The 16321-nt window shown below is 41.0% G+C and overlaps 1 protein-coding gene across 1 annotated transcript in view; it reads left to right on the plus strand.

Annotated features, from left to right (window-relative positions):
- LOC109858457 overlaps positions 1-9052 on the plus strand; it is a 40191-nt gene extending 31139 nt beyond the window's left edge. The window contains exons 8-9 of the mRNA XM_020435727.1: positions 1755-1814; positions 7088-9052. Coding sequence (XP_020291316.1) covers positions 1755-1814; positions 7088-7176 — 149 coding nt within the window. The 3' untranslated portion in view covers positions 7177-9052. The remainder of the gene's footprint in view (positions 1-1754; positions 1815-7087) is intronic.
- The last annotated feature ends 7269 nt before the right edge of the window (positions 9053-16321 follow it).

Here is a 16321-nt window from a genome sequence, read left to right on the forward strand (position 1 = left end):
ATATATATATATATATATATACACGTAGTTTTCCGCACAACATCCTGCGATCGGCTCGGATGACCGTAATTATTTCTTAGATATTTTTTCTATTCGGTATCAAATAATATTTTTTTTTAGAAAAAAATACCGTTTTTATATTTCGTGGAAATTAGCTCAGCCGTGTATATCTTCTCGATCTGAACGTCTCTACGTGGATGTGTATTCGCGAAAGAGCATCGGATTGGCAAACTCTCGGGACTCCTCGACATTAAATACGAGACGTGGTCGGGACAGGTCGGATCGTAAAACCTGAAAAGGTTACAACTTTCGTGTAGGTTAGGACTCTCTTTTTAAGGATGTAGGTGCACATATGCAGCTCAGCTGGTGCAGAGAACGGCCAGTTTCCTCTCTCCGCAACCAGCACCTCGCACACACACACACACACACCAACCCGATGTGTCCTTATTTCCCAGGTATGGATTGCGTTTCTCTTTTTCCGACTCTCCTCTCTCTCTCATCCGTCTTCTCCGTTTCCATCTTGGGGGGATGTAATCGTCATCGCTTCTATATCTGTGATATATTTCTGCTTTTAGTCTTTTGGTCCAATGCGAAGAGGAAGGAGCGTGTAAAGAGCAGAACTCGCTCCTCGAACAGTGCGAAATGTTTTACGCGTAAATAAAATCAATGGGACGAGAAAGCGAAAAGTGCAAGTTTTTTCTTTTTTTTTTTTGCAGAAAGGCGCGAGAAAGCGTAAACGTATTAACATCCCGCGATTATTACGATTAGCGTGGAATTATCGTAGCGAGAGCGGTTAAAAGTAATAACAGAGAAAAACAAGGCGATTTATTTTTTGCCGAGGAATATTATTTAAAAAAAAAAAAGTTTCTCGCGGATTCGGGAAGCGATTATTCGAAAGGAATTCGCGCTGCCGGACGTGTGTCATTCTCGTTTCTCGAAACGAAGAATGACACACGGAAGCGCTTCTTTCTGCGCTCGCGCGAAATTCATTTCCGACTGACCGAGTTACGACGGACCGAATCCTCCGGCGATTTATCAAACCGGCAGAAAACGAGCTTAGCTCGTTTGATCCCGATTCCTTAATCGCTCTCTCCTACATATATATATCCGCTGACGCTTTGTCAATACGTCCGCTCTCTGTAAGACGTTTATGAGACGAAGAACGAGATTTCTCTCTCTCTCTCTCTTTCGTTTCGCAACGAAGCCGTACTTATCGGATCGCGACGGAAATCAACGTCAAAGATTTTCTGGAGAGCTTCGTTTCTTGTGAGGGTGGTTCTCGAACGCGGGCTAAAGTTTCGCCAAACAATTTGTAAAAAAAAATATTTCGAATGCGCCGCCCCCGTTGAATTTTTTTATTAATTCGATTACTCCGCGAGACACGCGCGTCGTGATTTTATTTTCCCTTACACAGCGCTATCGATTGTTTCGAAAGAAGTCTTGCGCATGGTTTTTCAACCCCCTTCCGCTCGAATGCATCTTTTAGCGTTTCCGCATTTATCTTGTTTGTTAGATTTTTCTCCTTCGTACACACACACACACACGTTTTGATGTACATTCGACCGATGGAATTTGGTAAAATTCCACTTTTATAAAAATAAATACACACATACACACCTACATGTAGCTATGCCTGAAAAATTTGTTCAAACCAACGTCCCGGACATGTAAATGTAAATATCGATCCTGCGCACACGCAATTTTAACGCCCGCGTTCCCGTCGTAATTTCGCACCGTCTTTCTTTCTGTTGCAGGAAGCGGGAGCAAGGACGGGAAGAACAAGGACAACAACTCGCCTTCCGGTCCTTACGCCGGTGAGTAAAAAAGCGTTGCTCATTTTTCACACCGTAGACTTTCGATCTGTTCTTACATTTTTTTTTTTTGTTTTTCTACCGCTCGTTACTTTTTACGGTCTTAGAGTCTCTCTTCGAAGAGAAATCTCTCAGCGAGAAACTCTTAGCGAGGAGAGAGAAGTTGAAAAATCCGCGGCGACAGCCCGTTGCGAGAAAATAAGTTCACCGTCCGATTTATTTCTGGTCGCGTATCCTCGGCGCGGGCTCCTACAATATTTCGGCTGCTCCTTCTGTTCTCCTCTCCGGGTTCTCTTTCTCGGGATGGAGAGAGATCCTCCCCCCGGACTCGAAAATAGCCTAGGCGTGTCCCTCCTGAAAATGAAATCCCGTCACGCTCGCGCGCGATGATCCATTTGCTCGAACGAAGAGACACGCGTCTCCTCGTCCGAGAGGAGCCGCGAACTTGACACCGCGCGCGATCATTCTAACGATACAAGAAAACAGCTCGCCGTGACATCTCGGAAATCGACCTCCTCTCTTTCTCTCTCTCCGTGTTTTCCTTCGCGTTCCTTTTGAGACTCTCTCAAGGTGACGCGCGCTGCTGATGAGTGTCTCTCGTCGCGAAACGAAATTTATTTTTAAATTTTAATCTGGAAAATACAGAAATTGTCCTCATTTCGATCGCGCGTTTGCATATACCGTCCTCACATCTCGTCCGCAACCGAATTTAGTGTGCAAACGCGGACGAATTACAGAACGCGAGTGGAAGAAGAGGGGAAATCATGGTGTGTGTGTTCCAAAATATATCCGCGGCCCTCTCTCTGCTTGTTACTCCGCGTCTCCTCTCCTCTAACGCGTCTATTAATATTCGCCGGTTATTTTCGGAAATGCGAGTAGGAAGACCTGCTTTTTAATGTGCATTAAGTTACATGCACCGGCGTTCCCAAGAGAGAGAGAGAGAGAGAGAGAAAATATGTGGAAAAGAACCGCGGGAAAATCCTGGAGCTGTCGGACCATTTTTTCTTTCCGGTTGAAAAATCAGCGAATTGTTTCTGACGTTTCTCCTCTCTCTCGAGAAGTTTCTCTCTTATTTCGACGAATAATCCGCGCCATGGTCTTCATCTCGTTCTTCAAAAGTTTTTTTGAAAATTATTTTGCTCCATTATTTTGTTAATTTTTAACCCATTTGCATCACAAAGAAAAGTCAAAAATTCGTTCTTATCACCAAAATGTTTTTTTACTGTATTTAAATTTTGAAATGAAAATGTTACAAAATATGAAAAATAAAATCAATATTGCATAAAAATAAAGAATTTTGGTATTTTTCTGGTATAAATAATATGCGCTTTGGTGGATAAATGCCTAAGTAAAATGCGCTTATGATGCAAATGGGTTAATAATTAACTTCAATTAGACGCGCGGTTTGTCGCATCGTTAAAAACTTGTCGCGCTTTCGGTTTCGAATTGTTTTCATCGAACAAAGAACGCGCGTTTCCTTATTTTCTCAACAACAAGAGATAAAGAGTTAATATGTTTACTGATGGAGATAATATATAATATATACTCTCGAAAACAAAAAGTGTATCTTATCGTCGATAAGAAACTCCGGCGATAACTCGCATCTCGATTGCCTCGATTCCACGAAGTTTCCTTCCTCAAGCGCGGGATATTTTTTTTTGTTTTCTTACTCATATGGATTATAAAAACCTCCTCGAGTTTTCCGAAAAACCATCGACCATCTTCTTCGCGGAGTTCATCTTTTTTTTTTCCGTCACGCTCGGACGTGAAGACGCCAGACAAGTTTTCGAGTTGGAAAATTTATTAATAGCCCGACCGCGCGTCCAATAATAGCCAAGTCATCCTACGATTTACATCCACGCGAAGGATCGGAACGCTCGTTACAGCGCCGCGATCTCAAATTAGAGACCGTATTCACGAAACTTTTGAATCGAGAAGATCCACGTGCAAAAAAAAAAAAATAAAAAAAAAATAAAATGAGAAAATCAAAGAGATGCGGAGACTTTCTCTCCGCGAGAGGACAATTCCGGTTCGTTAACTCGCGCGGTATGGGAATAATTTTTTTTCAATTGTCCCCTTCCTCTCTTTCTCGCGACATCATCACACGCGTCTTTGCTCGTTGTGTGAAACGAAGCTCCGCTGAAGAGAGCCACTCGGCGAAGCGTGTTCGCTGCTCCATCAGCTGACAGCCACGCGAGAAGCTGATTCGAGGGAGAGAGGGAGGGAGAGAAAGAGAGGGAGGAGAGTTTCACGTCATAGGGTTTAACGAACCCCGGAGTTCGATGTCCTTTCCGAAGGAAAGGAATCGGCCGGACTCGGAAAAAGGGCTCGGAAAAGCCGCGGGAAGAAGATCGGCACGCGCGCGCACGCACACGCGCGTGTACGCGCGGGGAAACACGGACAGAAAACACGGGTGTCCGGGATAATGCGCGCGCGAGAGATCGCGGACACACCCAGGAGAGGAGAGTCCGCGTCTCTCCGCGTCCTATAGGGTACGGCTCTATCGGTATTGATCCGCACGCACGGCTCTCCTCCGCGGTAGGGCCATCTTCCTTCCTTCCTTCCTTCCTGCCTTCCTGCCATTCCGCGGCGTTCATTGGCCGCGCCAATACGTTACGCACGCACACGTTGTTCTCTCATTGTCTCGGCTTCTCGAGGTCTGTGTCTTACGGTCTCGAGTCTTCAAATTACACAGTCTCTACCTTTCGGAACGATCGGAAAAAAGAGCAATTCCGAATTTTCGGACGCGTCCGCGACGTTTCGCTGCTCGCGCGTGCGTTTTTTTCTCGAACGAAGCGACGAAAACCTCCGTCTCGTCTCGGGTTCGGTATGTTATTCGAGCGCGTCATCGAGATAAAATATAGACGTGTTTTTTTTTTTTTTTTGTTTTTTTAAGCAACGAGTCGCGATTATGTCGCCTTGACACGCTATCGTTGTTCAAAGTCACGGTCGATCGAGGACGCGCGCGCGATGTTCTTGAGAGATACCAATCGGATTATGCGCGCGATCGCTCAATGTCTCGTCTAACTGCGAGAGACGTGTGTACGTAACTGTAAAATCCGCGCGCGGCCTCTTTCAACCGATTTGAATTCTTTCTTCAAACGGATAATCGACGACGGAGAATCGCGCGCGCAAGGTAACGGATAATTTAACGTAAAACATTTAAAACAGATGTTCGAAGAAACGAACGATCGAACACGGGGGTGAAGGAGGGGAGAGGAGAGGAAATAAAAGACGCGATTTCGAAACGTCGAGGGCAGCGCGCGATTAAAAAAAAAAGCAACTCGGTTAGAGTTTGCGCGATATCGCGAGCGGCGGGAGGAAAGAAAAAGAACAGCGTCGCGACGCCGGCAACAGGCGTCGTATTAATCACGACGGTTGTTGTTCTCTCCCATCCCTGGACACGACGCTGACCGGAAAGGAGAAACCGGCCATTGTTTTAGCCGCGGCTGGAACGGAGAATCGGTGTCTTGACTGCTTAAACGCACGTCCGCGTCCGATTAAAAAACACGTTTTCGACACGAGACGCAATTGCCATGTACGTCGCCTGTAAAATACCCACACCGAAAAAATTATATTCTCGTAAGTAGAAGATTTTAGACTTAAAAAATCTTCTTCAAGATTTTAGATGATATTCTTCTGAAATTAAAAATATATTTTTAATTGAAGAATATAGTCTTTTTCGATGGTGAGATATATATGTTTTTCTATAGAGGCTTTTTATATTCTAATCAGTATATATTCTTATCAATATTACTATTTAGAGGATTTTCCTCTTAAAATAAGAAACTCTTCTTAGGGCGCCTATTTTAGTATAAAATATACCTAAAGTAAGGGGATATCCTCAAAACAAGAATACAATTTTTTCGGTGTACGTGTATATATATATACACCGAAAAAATTATATTCTTGTAAGTAGAAGATTTTATACTTAAAAAATCTTCTTAAAGATTTTAGATGATATTCTTCTGAAATTAAGAATGTATTCTTTATTTAAGAATATATTCTTTATTTAAGAATATAGTCTTTTTCGATAGTGAGATATATATATGTTTTTCTATATAGAGGCTTTTTATATTCTAATCAGTATATATTCTTATCAATATTACTATTTAGAGGATTTTCCTCTTAAAATAAGAAACACTTCTTGGCGCCTATTTTAGTATAAAATATACTTAAAGTAAGTGGGATATCTCTCTCTTCAAAACAAGAATACAATTTTTTCGGTGTACGTGTATATATATATATACACCGAAAAAATTATATTCTCGTAAGTAGAAGATTTTATATTTAAAAAATCTTCTTAAAGATTTTAGATGATATTCTTAATTAAGAATATATTCTTTATTTAAGAATATATTCTTAATTTAAGAATATAGTCTTTTTCGATAGTGAGATATATATGTTTTTCTATAGAGGCTTTTTATATTCTTATCAATGTTACTATTTAGAGGATTTTGCTCTTAAAATAAGAAACTCTTCTTGGCGCCTATTTTAGTATGAAATATACTTAAAGTAAGTGGGATATCCTCAAAACAAGAATACAATTTTTTCGGTGCACAGTCGTGGGCGTTTCTTCGAGAAAAGAAATTATCACCGTGTGCTTTCCGTCGCGCGTCGTATTTCCGATAGAGCTGAGGAGATACTCGTCACTTCCTTTGCACGACTGATGTCTCTCTGGAAACGACAGCGAAGATATTTGTGATAATTGTTGTCACAGTGAAACCGATTTGAGAACGTTTTTTTTTTTTTTGTAAAATATTTTTAACTCTCGCAAAAAAATTCATAAATAAATGAAAAACGACACCCCGTCACGAAGCTCTTCTACCTAGTTTTCCCGCCCGAATAGGGTTTAACACGTCGGCAAATTGATTGTCAGTCGTGTAGGATACGTGTTCTCGGCGGATTCTCCAGCAACGGAAACCGCAGCGTAATGTACATGTTCGCGCGAGCGAGAACGTGTGTATATATATATATATATATATATATACATATATATACTTCTTCGTACATTACATATATACTTTTTCTCGCTACTTCGATGCGCGCGAACGCAATCGGTTGGAAATTTCATCCAGGTACGCCGAAGGGGGAGAAGATACAAGCTCAGCTTTCCGACTTCGACTTTCTCTACTTCACGCATCAGTCAACATATTTACTTTCGCGCTACGTTCGCGGCTTCTTGCGCGCATCAACAATTTTTGCGTCCCCCCCGTCTCGCCGATTTATTTTTCACTCGGTCCTGAAAATTCGGAAACCTCTGTTTGCTGTTTCAGGCGCGGAAAGCGGCGACGCGCCCAAGAAGAAGGGTTTCTTCAAGGGCTTCTGGAAGAGGTCGCGCCACTACTCCTTGGAGAACCAATAGCCCAGGTGCGCGAGGGCGACGAGCCATCACCAGCGTAACAACAACAGACAGACGCGGCAGCAGCGACAACGGAGCATCGCCACCACGACCCTCGCGAACAACCCCTGCTGCTGCATCGTCCAGTAACCCCGATTTGCACCGTGTATCGACCGCGCGACCAACAACTCCACCACCTTCTCTTCTTCCGCCACCGCATCGCTCCGCGCTCCGTCTTTTTACTCTCCTTTCGCTGGCGCACATCCGACATCCCTTCGCACGCGGCGCGATTTTGCGGGTCTGTTCGTGTGTCCCGTCGCGTGCGAAATCCTCTCTCTCCACCCACGTTTCGTCCACCACCCACTCTCCTCCTTTCTCCTTTCTCGAGTGCGTCAGTCGCGGATGCGGCGCGGAATTTGCGCGTCTCCACCACCAATTTCACGGGCGGCCGCCGCACGTTTGTGTTTTTGGCGAAAAAACTTTGCGTTTTTGGAGCAACGCAAACTCTTCACGTTAATTTATTATTTAAAAAGAAAAACAAACTAACAACGTAGTGATGATGATGAGATTCAATTTCAATTTGATTTGACTCAACACAGTATCTCCTTTTCCTCTCCGATGAATTTTCTGAAAAAAAAATTTATTGTACTGTATGTAGATCGCAACACAATAGTATGAGGTTTTCTCTTTTCCCCCAAAAAAAAACTTCTTTTGTAATCGCAATTTTGGCAGCATTAAAAAAGTGACAGACCTTCCCCGACCTGTTTCTCTTTCAGAAGACCGGTCGACATGAGTTCTCATGTCCCTCGTAAAAAAAAACAAAGAAAAAAAAAGAAAAAAAACGGTGAGTCTGTGCGTGTCATTGGATATTCCCCCTTCCCGTTTTTTTTTTTTTTGTTTTTGTTTTGTGTAACTTTCGCAAAACTCGGGTTGTCGCATCGCACGACAAAAATTGACCTAATTTTTGATGGAGAGAAAACAGTTTTTCGAACAACTGTTTTTGTGTTTTCGAAAAAAACGTTTTTCAGATAAACAATTTCCAGACCCCTTTAACGAAGAGAGAAACATTATATCATTTCATCAGCATCGTTCCGGAGTCAGTCTCGAAAATTTGCCCGAAGAAACGCGCTGCTTTCGCGGCGGATAAAATAACATAAAGGTAACGGTCGCGTGTGTTATTTGTCGCATCGGAAACTCGGGGAGTGCGCACAGAATCGCGCGAAAACGCTTTTTCAACGCTGTTTTCGTCACGCTGTTTGTCACGCTGCGCGTTGGGTTTTCTCGCCACGCATTTTATCGCGCGCGTCTAAAAACGAAGACCCGCAAGCACCGTAAATACGCCGCTTTGTGAACGCTTTGTCGTTGAGCGATCTCTGATTTTTTTACGTGTGTGAGATGTTTGTATACGACGAGAGTCAAAGATTCCATTTTTTTTTTTCTTTTTTTTTTTAAATAATCACGTCGGTGCGAGTTCGTTTCGCGAGAACGTTTCCGAACCCTCCGTTTTGTAAAACCGAGAGAAACGCGCGCGTTCGTAGAGAGAAGCCGATAGATTAAATTGACGAACGATCCAACACACAAACACACACACATACACACACACAGAGAATATTCGGGTATATATTTCGAAATATACTCGTTATTATTGTATTATTATATGTGTGATATCGCAGAGAAAGATTCTAGAGAAAAGTAGATGCGAGAGTGCGTGTGCGCGTGAGAGAAAAAAAAGAGAAAAACAGAATATCATACCGCGTATTATTACCGATACGAATTGTAAGTTTATTAGGGGTCATTAACTTGTTGTAACGTTATTATTATTATTATTATTAATGGGACGTTTATACACACACACACACGCATAGGTTACACGTTACGGACATAAACACGTACACAGGATACAAACACACACACGTACTTCACACACGCGTTAACGAGAAATATATATATATATGTATATATATAAAATATAAATATATATATATATATATATATATTGATAAGAAATAATATTATTGATAAAAAAAAAAAAAAAAAAAAAAAAAACATTATTACCGATAATATTAAACTGAGATTATAGCTGACTAATGTGTAACGAGAGAAAGAGAAAGAGGAGAGCCGATGAGAATGATGATGATGATGATTCTCATTCACGGCGAGAGATGAGATGCTAAAAGACGAGATGAGAACCTATTCGATTGTACATGTAATAATTAATAGAGTTTTTAAGTCAATGTTTTTTCGCGCGTTCATCTATTTCGAGGATATTTGACAAAGACGACGACGACTGACTCTCCCTTCCCCGCGTAAGTTCGGAAGTCGGTCGAATGCCAAAGATTGTCCCGTGGTGTGTCGAGCTCGAGAAACCACAGGAGGAAGAAAAAAAAATCTATCTATCGACGATAAAATAATCGCACAGAGATTTGTAAAAAAAAAAAGAAAGAAAACAGAAAATTTGTGTATTAACTTGTTTGTTTGTTTTTTTTTTTTTTGTACATTTGTATCAGTTTCGTAATCACGTTAGACGATCCGGAAGCGAAAGAAGTGATTTTATAATCTTTTTCTGTGAAATGTGTGTCGGAAAATTCGAGCAAAAATTATTTTGTTTTCTTTGTTTAAGTAACGCGCGAGATAATTAATAACAGTGAAACAAAATTGTCAAGAGGAGCAAAAGGATATTTAACATTATTGACAATCGCGCTGTGAACGTCACGTGAGCTCTCGCGATACGCTTTGTTTTTTTTTTCAAAGCAATTTTCGCAAAAAAAAAAAAATATTTCACGAATCGTATCCTTTTGTCTCTCTCGATCGCTCGTTGAAAGCAAACCGAGACGCTTTGAGAAAATATAATTTTTGTCTTATTAAAACCACGTCTCTCTCTTTTTTTATTATTTTCCGTCTGTAATCTACTTTTCAGAACGATCGACACATTTTTTGTTCACGAACGGAAAATTCTCTTATTGAGACGTTGTTTTCAGTTTTTTTTTTTTTTTTTTAAATCCCGAGATGCTCTCGTTCTTCTTTGACAAGAGATCTCTGGGTCAATCTCTCGAAAATGTCGATAGGAACGCGAGTAGCGAGAGATATGTCGAGTTTCAAACGCGCGACAAGGTCCTCGATCGGCGAAGGACAATGACGAAAAAAAAAAACAAAAAAAAACAAAAAAAAAAAGACAAATGGGCATTCACGGAGCACCCGTCACGGCAAGGTACAAACGTTGGCTAAACACTTTGTCGCTCATCCGTCGACGTTTACTGATAAGTACGAAGGTTTAAAGGTAATCTAGATAAGCGCGTGCGAGGCGCGCGTCGATGAATTCATACACACGCGCGCGCCGTGTTTTCCACCCATGATGTATTTTACTTGCCGCGTCTCGCAGGTCAGGCGAGACTCGCGATTTGAAGAGATTGGAATCGATGGAAAATCAATCAACTGGTGTGTAATAAAAATGTCTCTTTTAAAAAAAATTTATCAATTTGAAGAAAACAAAACACCTTGAAATTGTTGAATTCGACGTTCAAACGGCTCGAATCTGAGACAGTGATTAAAAAAAAAAAAAAAACAAACGTCTCAGATAACAAGAACGCTCAGAAGAGGAAAAACAAAAAATATCCTACAATCTTCCGCCAAGTTGTAAATACCTTCTGAAGGATTCAGCACAAGAATGAGATTTATCTCCTCCTTCTCGCCCTGAATTCTTCGCGAGTTTTTCTCCGGCGTTTATTTATCTTCCGGTTATTCTCTCGTGCCGAGGGCGTTTAGATGAGATTTAAGTAAAGCTAATCGCGCGTGCTTCGTTTCCGTAAAGAGACGCGGCGCGGGGTCTCATATTGAGGGGCCCCACTGATCCAACATCTCACGCAGCGCGTTTGCTGCTGCGAGACGATTCCTCCACACGGAACGGAGAGAGAGAGACCGGGCTACCACGACGTACGTGATGTAAAATACGATCTGTTTTCGTAGTCCGGCGCGAATCTTCGCCAATGTCGCCAACGAAAGAGAGAGAGAGAGAGCGCGCGCCCGTCTGCCAGACGACAGCAACGAATTATAATGCGATGACTAACGTTTCGACACGAAATAGTCGGTGTCGCTTTCACTTAAGGAGCTCCCTCGCGAGACGATCGTTCTCTCGTCGTCATTTCACGTCACGTGTCACGAGAGAGCCGGAGACAAACCCGCTCGTCCTTCGACGCGCGGTTTTTTTGTTGTTCGATAAATTTCAACGGATTCTTTCCCGCGGACGCGCGGAGTTTTTTTTTTTTTTTTGTTCTTTTTTTTCTATCGGACGGAAACGAGAAGAGCCGACCGTTTCAAGTTGTTTCTTGAAGGAAGAAGACACGAGAGAAATCCAAGGCTCGAGTAATAGAAGTAGTAGCTAAGCACCAAACCGCATGCCTTAAACGCGAAGATCCGCGTGCCGGTGCCAACTCGGTGGCGGTCGAATATCGATCGCGAATAATCGAATTTTTTGTTTTTTGCACATTTGGGAATGTGGAAAAGTTAAGTGAACGTTAAGTCGAAAAATTTTTTAATTGAGAGAAAACTCGAGAGTTTTTTTTTGAAAATCGAGACATTAATATTCGATTAAACTGCGATTTGACAAAAACGCACTTAAAAGCAATAATAAAAAATCTCGATAAGCCGAGAGAAATGTAAATTTCTTAACTACGGTTGTGTGTGCCAAAAACCTTGGAGTTGTTTTCACACCCCGTGATTTGATTAAAAACTTCTTCGTAAAAAAAAAACAAGTAACAAATTTTCTCGAAAATTATCTATCTCCGAAGCGCCAAGCTTGGATGGCGACGGCACGCGAATCGTAGGATTCACCTGATCCAGTGTGTTATAAAAGCGACCCGGCGAAGGTAGCTCCAATTTGCACGTTTTTCCCACCGCATCGAGATATTATAAGCAATTTAATCTCGACGAGAGAAACGAAAAACATCGAGACAAAAACCTGAAGAAAATTGCACATTGCTCGGAAGAAGATTATATACAAAAAAAAAAATAAATAAATAAATAAACAGATGCGTGTGTGCGTGCACGATGCGATTTGGGGAGACCGTTCGCGCGTCCTCGTTATGTTATATATATAAATTTTTGAGATTCTCCACACCATACATATGCAGACACCGCGAATAAGGAAAAACAAATATACATATATATATATATATATATATAAATATATATATAAATCTATAAATATATATAATATATTGTATTATATACGTGCTCTCTTCGTAACTTAATCTCGCCTACAATTACTTAGGACTTACGATGTAACTCTCTCGGCGTTAAAATTGACACACGACGCGCATATATCTGCTAAACAAAATGTTGTTCAACCACGACGTCGCGCGCCGCGTCGATGTGTGTGTGTCCGATCGGACGCTCTTCTTCTTCGTCGCGAACTCAGAGAACTGATGAAACTTTTTGGAAAATGTTCGTTTTTTTTTTTTTTTACGACAGGTGAACGAGCGAAACGCGCGCTCCCCGCTCGTAGATCCCGGATCTAGCGCGCGCAAATTTCACCGGACGAAGATTCGCAAAAAACTATATAATCGACTACAATCGAGATCCGGCGAAGATCGAGAGCATCCGATGGGGCACATATAGGCGCCAACACCGAACGAATACTGCCCCCCGCCCTTGCCCCCCCTCCCTCGATGATGAATTTGTAAGCCGAAGTTATTATGGAACTATCACACACACGTCTATCTACCCCCTCGCAACGGGGGAGGGACATATAAATATATCGACATTTTTAGACTAAACCTGTGTATAAAATTTATTTGCACACTCCGCTCGAATCGAGAGACGCACGCACACACACACACGCACGCACGCACACACATTGTTGTTAAAATAAATTTATTATACGATCAGATTTCATTTTTGTGCGTCATTTGCGACGGCGCGAGAGAAAAGTTTTTTTTTCAAATTATTGTCGGAAATCCGCCTCTTATCAAATCGCGCGGATATGTACAGAACCGAGCGAGAATCGACCACGATTAAAGTATATATCTCAAAACACGACGGTCGTGGTTGACATCTGCTCTGATACGCGATATCTCGTGAAGACATACGAGTTCTTTTTTTTTTTCGTTCCCCTCCAGATCGATGCATCGCACGATGTCGCACGAGCAAGCGGGTGTGAAACGAGATCAACGTCATCGATTGCGCCCCGCGATTTGACCCAAATGGTTTTCGATTTGACTTTAATCCGTTCCCGTTTAAAAATCATTGCGAAATGTTTTGTAGCTTTTTATCGGAGGAATCGTATTTAAACCGTTCTCGGAAACAACATCTTGAATTTTTCCATCCGATATAATTTTTCATTTCGATGCTTACGGACGAAATTTCTCGTTAAGTTAATTCCTCTTGTCCTCTCTGAAGCGAAATTTGTTTTTAATTGCACGATTATTAGTTTGCCATTTTTTTAAAGCGGCATTACGACGAAAAAGTAAACAGTGTAAATATTCGAACTTTTCGGTCTCAAGCCGTTGTTTCGCACGGAAATGCGGCGGCGGTCCTTCGCGGAAATTGCTCGCCGCAATTTCCGTGTCTCTCTCGATAAAGTATATTATATTAATAACACAGTAGACTTACACACGTTTATTGTTTTTTTCTTTTTACAAATTTGAGAGAACATTTGACGAATTTCTCGCACTTGTTGCTTTTCGTGAAAAAAAAAAATGTCCTCTTATAAATGTTTATATTAAATTATATTTAAGCTATAATTTTTTTGCGACGTAATCTCTTCAATGTAATTCTATAATTCTAAGTTCTCTTCTCAACTTTGAAATATTTCGTAAAAGTGTATTTTTCCCTATTCGATGCGCGTACCTTTTTATTTCATATCGCAGCTTCCTATAAATTTTATAGGACGTTTTCTAACTTGCGCGCGCAACGTATATTGCGTAATAGAATATTTTCTACGTCGCGAAAAGCTTCTTCTCCTCCTCCTCGTCGAAAAGAAATATGAAGTGCACTTACCTTGATTGCGCTTCAATTCCTCCTTTTGCCGTGCGCGGTCGTGGCTCGCAATTTCGCATTCGAGCGAAAAAACGCTGAAAACGCTCGCACATTTAGCGTTAGACGCAAACACCTCTCAGAATCGATTTCGGTTTCTTTTTTTTTTTTTTTCTTTTTTTTACACCACTTTATACAAATTTATTACTCTCTTAAAACAATTTCGCTCTGTGTTCGGTCGCGTAATTTTCTCATCGTATATGCAAAAGAATCTTAAAGAGGAAGTATATATATATATATGTATATATATATATATATATATATACACACATATATTTCGCCTTTACAAAAAGTTTACATCTATAGTTTGCGTCCGGCGCGCACGTAGCCCTCTTTTGTTTTTTTTTTCCTTTTTTCTCTATTTTTTTTCCGCGATTTCCACCTACGTCCTTTCCTCTCGACCGATGAGAACGCGAGAGCTTCGATCTTGCGCGCAAAAAGAGAAACGAGAACAAGACAAATGCACTTTATTAATTTTTTTTTTCACCAAGGTCCAATCGCATCTACAAGTTTTTTGTCATATTTTTTCGAAATATTTTTAACTTTTATTTTATACGCGACAGTGGACGCTTTCTTATATAGAATATTGCAAGAATATTACAGTGAGAAAATCTCACAATTGTCAATCATCGTCGAAGCGTTAACTTTCCGTGAAACAGTTCGTCGAAGTAAACAACCTGTGAGCGCGCGCAAACGAGCGATAAACAATGAACCGAAGAAACGGCTGAGAGGAAAAGAACAACACCGCGGCGTTCGTGTTTTGTGCGTTATCATCGATCGACCTTCCCCCCACCGAAAAATCGCGGAAAGAGTTGTGTGAGATCGAAACACGAAACGCCCAGAAGTTCACTGCGTCTTCGTTTTCGTTTTTTTTTCTTTTTTTTTTTTTTTTATTACAATCATTACTTCAATGTTTTTATTCCTTCCTTTGTTATCAATAAAAATCGTTACATAGTAGTTTCGGGCCGCTGCTTGGCGTCAGACGAATTTGACAAGCAACCAATTATGGTATTATAATAATAATAATAATAATAGCGGTAGTAGTAATAGTAGTAATAAATTGGTAGCGGTATTCACGTGTACGTGTACGTGTGTGCGTGCGTGTGTGTCTAATGTGTAGTGTTTTTTTCAATATTTTATATTATATGATACATGTCGATGTTTCTTTTTTTTCCGGGACGCATCCGATGAAAATTACGCGCGCGCAGGTGGCGACGAAAATTCCCGAAATTTCACGCGCACGGCAGGGATTCGCAGATGCACCGTCGCGGCTCTTACCTTCGCGATTCCCTGTTTTCCTCAGGTTCTTATTATATATAATCAGGTTCAGAATTGAACTCTTCTGACAATCAAGAAAGTTCTCTCGCGATCGAGAGAACTCGGGGCGACGCGGAAAAGACGACCGCGCGCGCGCGCGCGACGTTCGCGCGGCAGTTGAAAACGAAATAAAGAGATAAAAAAGGGGGAGGGTAAGAACGCAAAAGAGGCGGATATACAAGAAGAAAAGGTTGATGGTTTTTTTTTTTTGGTACAAGTATATCTCAAAAATTTATTTAATATAAAACAGTGAGAATATTTCAATCATTGCCAAACATCAAGTTTTTCTCATCAATAACGTTTCAGCGTTTTTTGTTTTCTTTTTGTTTTTTTTTTCTCGTGTGTGTGTGACGCACATTGACAGCAGATCGCTTTTTTTTTTTTTATATTTCGTTTTACACAACGCAATGGTAAATGATTGATTTTTGTTCTTTTTTTTTTGTTTGTTTGTTTGTTTTTTTTTTTTTTTTTGGTTTTGTTTTGTTTTTTGAGAGAGACGTGCTTCTTGTGCTTCTTCTCACTCACTCGCTTTGTGTGTGTTTCCTCTTTGAGAACACAACAGCTGACGCTGAATCGCTATTTAGGCTCGTTTGACGGAGATCTCGAGAAATCCCGGAGCTGTATATTATAATTTTTATCGGTATATCTGCGAACGCGCACCTGCCGTGTCAAACTCGTCAACCTCGTGTGCACGCGTAGATGCAACTGTATGTGTGTACGTATGTATGTAATGTGCGTGTCAGTGTAAATGTGTCCTTTGTAATTTTTTTTTTTTTGCGATTCTTCTTTTTTTTTTTTTTTTTTTTTTTAATTCTCTCTCTCT

Source organism: Pseudomyrmex gracilis, unplaced genomic scaffold (assembly GCF_002006095.1).
Source record: "Pseudomyrmex gracilis isolate BER0280 unplaced genomic scaffold, ASM200609v1 scaffold_205, whole genome shotgun sequence".
NCBI lineage: Eukaryota > Metazoa > Arthropoda > Insecta > Hymenoptera > Formicidae > Pseudomyrmex > Pseudomyrmex gracilis.